We start from the raw sequence: 9,685 nt of genomic DNA, 5'->3' as shown, positions 1-9,685 counted from the left end.
AAGCTTTAAAAAAAATTAGCCTGCAATATTTGGTCAAACATTTAATTAACTCAGCCCTAATGTGATGGCTGAAACTGCGGTTGGTTTGGCAGGGCCAGACCAATTGATTTTGCAGGTCAGTCATTCAAACAAAATAAGGAATAGTGAATGGTTTAAAATCAGAAAAGATGAGCACCATGGTTGTTATTATTATTTTTTTTTAACCATACTTATTCAGTCTATACACTGAGCAAATAATCTGAGAAGCTGGGTTATATGAAGAATTTGGCATCAAGATTGGAGGAAGTCTCATTTAACAACCCGCAATATGCAGATAATACAACCTTGCTTGCTGAAAGTGAAGAGAACTTAAAATACTTACTGATGAAGAACAATGACTAGCAGCCTTCATTATGGATTGTACCTCAAGCAAAAAATAAATAAAAATCCTCATACAATAACATCATGATAAATGGAGAAAAGGCTGAAGTTGCCAAAAACTTCATTTTGCCTGGATCCACAATCAACACTTATGGAAGCAGCAGTCAAGAAATCAAATGACATATTGCATTAGGCAAATCTGCTGCACAAGACCTCTTTAAAGTGTTCAAGAGCAAAGGTATCAGAAGACTCAGGTGCGCCTCACCCAAGCGATGGCATTTTCAATAGCCTTATATGCATATGATAGACAATATATAAGGAAGACTGTAGAAGAATTGATGCATTTGAGTTGTAGTGTTGGAGAATAATAATGAAAGCAACTTAGACTGCCAGAACTAACAAATCTTGTAAAATGTACAGACAAAATGCTCCTTAGAAGCCAGGATGGTGAGTCCTTGTTACAGCATGACTAGCAGTCCCCATTTAAACTAGGTATCCACTAAGTCCCCTCAGCCCTCTTCTCACCCTGCCCCTCACTGCTGCATCCCTTGAAAGAAAAATAATCTTCTTACACTAACACTTCAATTAACAGGAAAACTATGAAGGTTAGAATGATCCAAGGACACCTGCACAAACAGGATAAGGGTTTATTGGTGGGTTTACTCCCACAGGATAAGGGTCAGCTGGAATTTTCCACCCCAGGTGATGAGATAAGTCTGTTTGTTTTAATGGCTCTGTGTTTTTGTATTAAACCCTGTTCCCCTGCTTGCTTTGGGGTCAGAGTGATTTGGGCTTTAGCTGACAATCTGGCCAGTGGCAATAAACTTGGTTCTTTGAGATTTTCAAGTTGAGTTCTTTCTGATTCATGCTGCCACAACGTCACTTCTCATATTTCGGATACATCAGAAGTGACCAGTCCCTGGAGAAGGACATCATGCTTGGTAAAGTAGAGGGTCAATGAAAAAGAGGAAGACCCTCAATGAGATAGATTGGCACAATGACAGCAGTAATGGGCTCAAGAGTAACAATTTCAAGAACTACACAGGACAGGAGCTCTGGTAGCGTAGGGGTTATGAATCGGGCTGCAAACCTCAAAGTCAGCAGTTCAAAACTACCAGCTGTTCCGCAGGAGAAAGATGAGGCTTCCTGCTCCTGTAAAGATTTACAGCCTCGGAAACTCTGTACAGGGTCACTATGAGTCGGAACCGGACTCCACAACACATAACCACCACCACCAGTTCTGTTAATCTAGCTAACTATAACTTAACTTGATCTTCTCATGTAGTTACTAGCTTGCTCTTTCTTGCCACTGAATTCTCCATTGTTTTTGAGACAAGCTTGAACTTCCCCACACTTCTTTCTAAATCAAATCAGTTCCTTTGGAGGGAGCTTCAGAGCCTTGCTAACCGCAAGATCAGCACTGAAGAGTCTACCAGTAGCTTTAGGGGAGAAAGACAAGGCTTTTTCCTCCTATGAAGATTTACACGCTTGAAAACCCTACACAGGGTCACTATAAATTGGAACCGACTCCATGGCCTACAACCACCACCATGGTAGCTATGCTATTGAGTGGATCAGTGAAGTTCTTTGTGCAGCCATTCCAGAAATCATTTATCTGTTCAATTTTTGTAGCCATTCTACAGTTTACTTCACAAAAAAGTTTAAAACAGTGGAAGTTTATTCATTATCACTTAAGATGTTGTAAAGGTGAAAAGATTGATAATCTCAAAGCATAAAGTATTATGAACTTGGGTAAGAATGAATAAAAATTCTCAATAGACTTTTGAGCTTTAAAAATATTTATCATCCAGAAAAAATTTCAGGATAAAACCACATTCAGGGTAGATGAAGATATAAAAATTATTTTGTTCCAACTTCACCGTTACTTTTAACGATAATTTGTAAATGCTTGATTTTGTTCTTTAGTAATTTTTTCCTTCAATCAATTATAGTATTTTAACACACAATATTGATAAAGAACCAGTATTTCCCACAAGCAGCAGTTACCGTCAGTGAAGAATATAGGCAGTCCCTGGGTTAGAGTGATCTGTTCCTGTGTCTTTCAGAATTTGTAGGTCCCTCAAAACAGGTTCTTATTTAGCCTTACTGTAAGTGTAAGAAAAGGACTCCTGGTGTGACATTGTAGGATGGGCACTGTGAACCACAAGATCGGCAGTTCAAACCCACCAGTACTCCTCAGAAACCCTATACAAGGTCACTATGAATCAGAACTGACTCCACAGCACTTGACAAGTGTAAGAAAAAGGCTAGAAGACTTTATAATTATTTAAAAGCTGCACATACATCAAGTGAAGGTGAGTGTGATGATGAAGAATTTGTTAAGTAGAGGTTAGTTCAATCATTTCAAAGTGAGGACAAATTTACATTAATACTAAAGCAGCGTTTCAAAGATGGTGGCACTCTGCTCAAAGATGGCAGCTAACCATGCTGCTCTGAATATGTGTGGCTCCCTACAATTCTGTCAGTAATTCAATGTCACACATTGACTTCTGAAAGAGCTTATTATACCTCCTCCAAGGCTTCCATTCCAGGGCCTTGACCTTAACTTTGTCCTGTTCCAGTTACTCTGACAAACCACCCAACTTGTAAAAATTCCGGTCTGTTCCTATTTTGCTTTGTTGGCCACAACAGAACTGGTTTGAAGCCCTACATTAAAAGGTTAAGTAGAAGTTAGCTGTCTGTAAAGTAGGGGGTTCTTAACCCAAGTACTGCTCTTCAGTCACTGGTCACCCAAATCACATGATCCCTAATATCAAGAAAGATTAATAATTAAGTAGACAAATCTTCCTTTAAGTGCTGATCAAAGTAAGCTGTCTTTTTAAAATCTGGACAACAAGGATTTCTTTTTTCAGGCGAAACAAAAGATTTTGAAGATATCTTATGCTGTTTATTACAGTCATGTTGTTAAGTGCTGTCAAGTTGGTTCCAACTCATAGTGATCCTGTATCAGGTTTCCAAGGAGCTGCTGGTGAGTTTGAACCAGTGACCTTGGGGTTCAAACCGACCTTGTGGTCCAGTACTTTATCCCACAATGCCACACCAGAACTCCATAACAGTCACAGGCAATGGGTATGTGTATACATTGATTTTTAATAAGATGATCAAAGAATATTAATTTACGCTCAAAATACCAAGTAAATATTGCATTTGCCTTTACCTTACTGTCTTACTTCTAAGGAATTACATGAGTTTTACTTATAATTAAAAAGCCCCTCACCTCCTTGGATTTCCAAGTAAAAAGCCATGATAACATTCTGTAAGCACCATTGTTTCTTTACTGCAACAACAGAATTAAAGTACACAGAACAGGTATACAATTAGTAAACACAAATTATTTTATAAAAATTTAAAACTGATTTGGAATTGGACAGTTCAAACTAAGAAACAGTCTTAAGTGAAGTTTATATTATATTATAAGGAAATATTAAAAAGTGGCAACTGATTTTATTCTAATTCAGAAATTGCTATAGGATAACCACTGGACTGGTAACCACAAGGTTGATGGTTCAAACCCACCAGCCTCTCCTCAGAAACCGTATACAGGGTGGCTGAGTTGGAACTTATTCGACAACACTTAAGAACCACAAGTACAATAATGGCTTAAACATAAAGTGTAAATAGGGAATGAATACCAGCATAAAAGGTGATTTCCATAGAGTTGCGAGGTTTAGTGTTCAGTGATTTCTAGGATCTTCCAACTGTAAAATGCCCTGATGCTACTGTTGTTCCAATAGTTCTAGTATTAAAAAAAATTTCATTCTTTTCATCATGCCAGATTATGACACACATAAGATAGAAATTTCAGTATGTTACTACATGCACTTCATCTCATCTCTCAGAACATGCTACCATTCACATGGGTCTTTGCCCCATTTGTTCCAGATTGAACAATTGTTTGTTTCAGATTAATGAGTCTCACTGTGCTTGAACAGAATCATTTTTAGGCTAAATATTCTTCTTTTATTGGCAATGTACTAGCCAATACAAGAGATAAAGAAATTTAATTTTTAAATGTTCAACCAAAAATGTTAGATCTCACAATTCAGAAATAAGCACCTATACCTCCAACTCCCTGTATTCAACTATTAGGATAAATAATCTAAATTCAAGCAGTTGGTAGGTACACATGCCGCTTGCTCAATTCTCTCCAAATAGCGATTTGTGTCTGTTATGAAAAGAACATAGCTTCAGGTTAAATCATAATGCTAAGATTGACTCTAAATCATTATGATTACCATTTTTACCATCTAAGTTGAATTCTTGGATCTCGAAGAAAAAAAGAGAATGTGCGAGAGAGAGAGAGATAGAAAACACTTTTCTGTAGAAGAGAATTTGGATTCAAGTTATATACTTGGAAAAATACCTACTTATGCTGCAAAAATTGTTGGAGAGATGAAATGTAAAAAAAAAAAAACTACTTGGGAAATTCTGTGGCTCTGAAAATCAGTTATGGAGACTATGAAAAGCCATAGAAGTCCTCTGATTTATAAAAATCAATTCTAAATAGTGTTAACTGAAGTTATACAACTTCAAGTAATCCAAAGTTATTTTCTAATTTTGAAATACTGGTTCATAAAAAAATAAAATCTCCATGAATCAAAGTGCTCTTCACTGGCAGAGTAGCATGGAAAACCAGGTCCACAAAAGACACTGGGAACATCACTGTTTCACATCTTTAATACTGTCTTAGAAGGTCTAGGTATCTTCTACTTCAATGCACTTGGAAATAGAAAAGTGATCATTATAGTTGAAACAGTTATTCTAAATCTAAATAGGTAACTCCTATGGTAATAATCATTTATTCGGAACATATTTTCATTTCAAATGTATGATAAAACTCACAAAGTCAGAACACAACTCACAGTTTGAACAGAAACTTGTGTTTAAATCTCTACATTCAGTAAAATAAATACCACATATTCGGTTACTTTTGAATACAAATCAATCATTTAAATAAATGGGATATAAATTATAGCTTGTGTTAAGTGAATTTTTTTTTTTTTAATGTGAAGCCTTGATCAGAATTAATCGAATTGATACAAATCAAACTCTACAATCACAACACATTTGTTAGAGATCTGACTGCAAATAGAACTACAGCTGGGGAGCTGGCTGGCCCTTAATGAAGGGGGAATAATTGATTGAAAGCACGTCAAAGATCAGACCTCCAGTTTTATTACTTCCTTGATAACAGTACTTACTTTGTTTACTGAAAAATGTTTATTACACTGGATATAAACTTCCAATTTCATAACGTTAAGACAGTGGAGGGTAAGGAAAGAAGGGGAGTGCACTTTATTAGGTATGGGAAAACTCCTCAGCTTTTGTTCTAAAAACAACCAAACATGTATTAATTAACCTGCTAATTTAAACTTTAGAAGTGACTTGAAAAGATAACCAAATCTTCTAATTTAAAAAATATGGATCTGAATATGCATATATATTCTGAGAAATTATGTCCCATGATCTGACCCATACTTATTGATTTAAAATATGAGGTGCTTCAAAAAGTTGATGGCAGAATTCCCATTAATCTTTTCATTCCATTTTTCCACAAATTTTCTAAAGGCACCTCATGTAAGTGAGTTTTCTCAATGTACATTTATTTAAAAATTTAAACTTTAAATTTAAATCATCCTTTCTGTATTTTATAGTACTTATTCTCTTTAATTTTTACATTATTTCTAGAAATACTCAAATTAAAAAGTCAAAAATTCCAATCTCAAAACCAATTTATAATGAAGCTCTGAGGCTAGTTTTTAACTTCTAAAATATTTTAAAATGTAAAAACCCTGAAATTAGAAACAAAAATTACCATTTTATAGTATATATCTAATTTATTTTTTTAAAAAAATATTCTGAATTGCTTTTATACACGTAATCAAGTATTTACTTTTTCAAATGAAACTCCTTTTATAGGCAAGAAGAGGCTATGTGATATTGCCCCATTAAAAATCAAGACACATCTTATTTTTTTATGGTACTTCAACTATTTCAAAGTAGTCATTTGGTAGAATCACGTAACCTCTCTCTGACACGTCGCCTTTCTCTTTCTGGAAGTGTACCACCTCCTTTAATTTCTCTAGCTGCCGTTCTTGTCTTCTGCACCGCTGCTGCGCGGTCTTCAGCTTCTTTCTTAGTTTTTCAACTTGTTGTTCTAGCTGATGAATCCTTTTCCTTTGGTGCATTGTATCTTCCACAGTATAGTTGTGATCACAGAAAACTGAGAGGTTATCAGGGGTCTGAAGAGGAGGCATTAGTAATCCGATCGCAGCATCAACCTGGGAAACAGGAGGTGTCAGAGGCGGTGGGGGGAGCTGTTCCTGAGGCTCCAGGAGATCTTCCTTCTAAAACAATAATGCAGAGGAGGTTTGAACTTAGTAACTAAAATCAACACTTTAGAAAAATTCATCCTTGGCATTTAAAATATGCTAGACTTCTGTGAGAATCTCTGGTACAGAAATATTCCAAGATAAGAAAATAAGCTCCTTAATGTATTAATTATACTGTTCTACCTTTTGAATGCAATAAAGATGTAGGATGATGATTTAAATTAAACATTTAAAACTGAGGGGGGAAAAGACATAAAAATTAAATGGTCACTGATGAAGAAAAACCAAAATGCATCACCACATCAGTAGGGGTACAAAGTGATCTTCAGATAAACCACAAAGTTAGAATAAAGTTTCTTAGTGTGAATATTTTTTTAACTTAAAAATACTGCATTTTGTCTTTTCTTTCTTTCTTCTTTTTAAACAAAGTAAAACACTATTATTAGTTAGTTGCCAAGGAGTCAATTCTGACTCCTGATGACCTAATGTGTGTCAGAGTACAACTGCTCCATAGGGTTTCCATGGCAGACTGCCAGACACAAGACTGTCTTCTATGGTGCCACTTCCAAAGGTTCAAATCATTAGCAGTCAAGTGCTTACCTGTCGCCAACACCCACAGACCCCTATATTACTGTTAAATAGTGGTTATTTACGTGTGACGGGTACTGTGGTTAAGTTTCGACCCACAGCTACCCTGTACAGGGTTTCTAAGCAGCAGCTGGTAAACTTGAACCTCTGACCTTGTGGTTCAAACTGATTTTGCAGGGCCTGCACATTAACCCACAGCATCACTCTAGGACTCCATGATGAGTACTAGGTGACATTTAACATTCAATATATTTTCCACAAAGAAGACATTCATTCAATTTAAAACAGAAAACTACCCAATATTTTCAAACACATATTACCTTGTCATGGGGTTCAGTACACAGAAATATTGTGGGGACAGCATTCTCTTTCAGTAACTTGTTGTTGCACTCCCTCTTAAAGCAGTCTGGAGTAAAATGCTCTGAACAAATGCTGCTGTACTTGGTAGGTTTAAAGTTTTTCCTTCTGACAGCTGCCTCCCATTTTTTACAAAGACTGGGTCGAGTTAGAGGAAACCTAAGAAGAAGAAAAATTCAGTTCTCTGACTCTGTTAAGAAAATAAATAAAAAGACACCCCAAGTTTCTTCCTCAGGAAAGCCTATTTTACTTGGATTCATTGGCTGTTCTACCCCTACTTAATCCACTCTAATGCTAAGGCGGGCGGGGGGGCGGGGCGGCGGTATTTATCTTATTTACTAACCTTTTTATCTTGAAGATATTTAAAATTTCAAAAACAATACAAGGGGGAGTAAAAAAATTGGTGGGAAAACTCAATTATCTTTTTAATTTTATTTTCCATAAAATTTTTGAAGACCCCCCCCAACACACTATAGAGTGAATATATATTACTTTTTTTTATGAATAATTTTCTGTGTGCTAAAAACAAATTTGCACACTTACCTATGATGCACGTAAACAAGACTTTTAAAGCAAGTCTGGCAATATGAACAGACGGAATCTGAATTAATCAAATTATAGACAAACAATGATAAAGAAATAGAATTATATATTTATTTTGATTGACCTCTTTTTATCAACCGGAAGAGATCATTAGGCACAGCTAAAGGGAGGTGGTTGTTGTTGTTAAGTCCGTTGAGTTGGTAACGACCCATAGCAACCCTGTATAGGGTTTCCAAGGAGCAACTGGTGAGCTTGAACTACCAACCTTGTAGTTCAAACAGCTTTGCAGTCTGGCGCATTAATCCACAGCGCCACACCAGGACTCTGTGAAGAGTTTAAATTTATTGTAACGTTACTTTTCCAGATCAAAAGATTGAGTAGAAGTTGGAAGGACTGGAACTAAGCCAAAGAAGGATGTCTCAAATCTGAGCTTAAGTTTCTATTCCATGTAAGGTATGCTACAGCCTCCCTATTGTTATCATTAAGACAGAGTCCCTTTACCCAGCAAGGGTGAGCTAGAAAAAGTTCCCTGCTGGATACAGCCTGTAGAAGTACAAACTATGGGAGCAATCACTGACAATATTCAGCACCTAAGGCCTGCTGGCCCAAGGAATACCTGCACTACAAATTCTCAGGTTGTTTGAGATTCTCTCAAGATCTTTCCCATTGACTCAATTCAAATATTGTTTTGTTTGTTTTTTTAACTAAGCTTTGAAATACAGGTTAGCTCTTCTTTCCATTCAATCAGCTGTTTAATATTCATAAGAAATTCAATAATTTCTAACGTGTAAGTGGCACCCTAAACTAATGTCCAGTGTCAATGAATGCTTTTCCACATCGTTAGATTCCCTTGGCCATGGGGACAGGAGGGCAGGGAACAGAATGAATACATGAGACCTTGTCACTCTCTCCTGACCTTTCCTACAATTTGAAAACACTGGAAATCAATTTCACCTGGGTTCAGAGATGCCACTCTATCAAAAGGTAATATTAGGACCTACTGAACTGAATGCTGATAAGTGTTCTATCCTCCTTCTTCATGGGGAAATAATAATATTCTCAAGCTTTTCTATGCTTTTAGGTCAAGGGTGGGAGACGTAAGGCCCTTACGAAATCATCTGGTGTGGTCCTGCCAAAGCAACTGCAATTCCAGCTATCAACATTGTTGTTAAATGTCATCGAGTCAGTTCTGACTCATGGCAACCCTGTATAAGGTTTCCCAGGAGCAGCTGTTAGGAGTAAGTTTATTAAATGTTTGACCAAATAAAGCAGGCTAATTTTTAAATTGATAATTTGGTATGGCCAGCAAACGATGTTATAAATTTTGGCAGAAAAAAAGGGTTCCACACCCCTGCTTTAGGTAGTCCTATTTCTGATGGGTCTGAACCACATTGTTGTTGTCAGGTGCCATCGAGTCGGAACTGACTCATAGCGACCCCATGCACAGCAGAACGAAACAATGTCCGATCCTGGGCCAACCTCAT

The 9,685-nt window shown here is 36.6% G+C and overlaps 1 protein-coding gene across 1 annotated transcript in view; it reads right to left on the bottom strand.

Moving 5' to 3' along the window:
* Positions 1-5,991: 5,991 nt before the first annotated feature.
* The window catches only part of THAP1 (THAP domain containing, apoptosis associated protein 1), a 6,561-nt gene continuing 2,867 nt past the window's right edge, over positions 5,992-9,685 (bottom strand). The window contains exons 2-3 of the mRNA XM_006859915.1: positions 7,622-7,817; positions 5,992-6,728 (exon numbers count right to left, since the gene is read on the bottom strand). Of these exons, the coding sequence (XP_006859977.1) occupies positions 6,357-6,728; positions 7,622-7,817 (568 nt within the window). The 3' untranslated portion in view covers positions 5,992-6,356. The remainder of the gene's footprint in view (positions 6,729-7,621; positions 7,818-9,685) is intronic.

Source organism: Chrysochloris asiatica, unplaced genomic scaffold, assembly GCF_000296735.1.
Source record: "Chrysochloris asiatica unplaced genomic scaffold, ChrAsi1.0 scaffold00035, whole genome shotgun sequence".
NCBI classification, from domain to species: Eukaryota; Metazoa; Chordata; class Mammalia; order Afrosoricida; family Chrysochloridae; genus Chrysochloris; species Chrysochloris asiatica.
The sequence above is the reverse complement of the archived record's forward strand: the minus strand, read 5'-3'. Positions and strand labels throughout refer to the sequence as shown.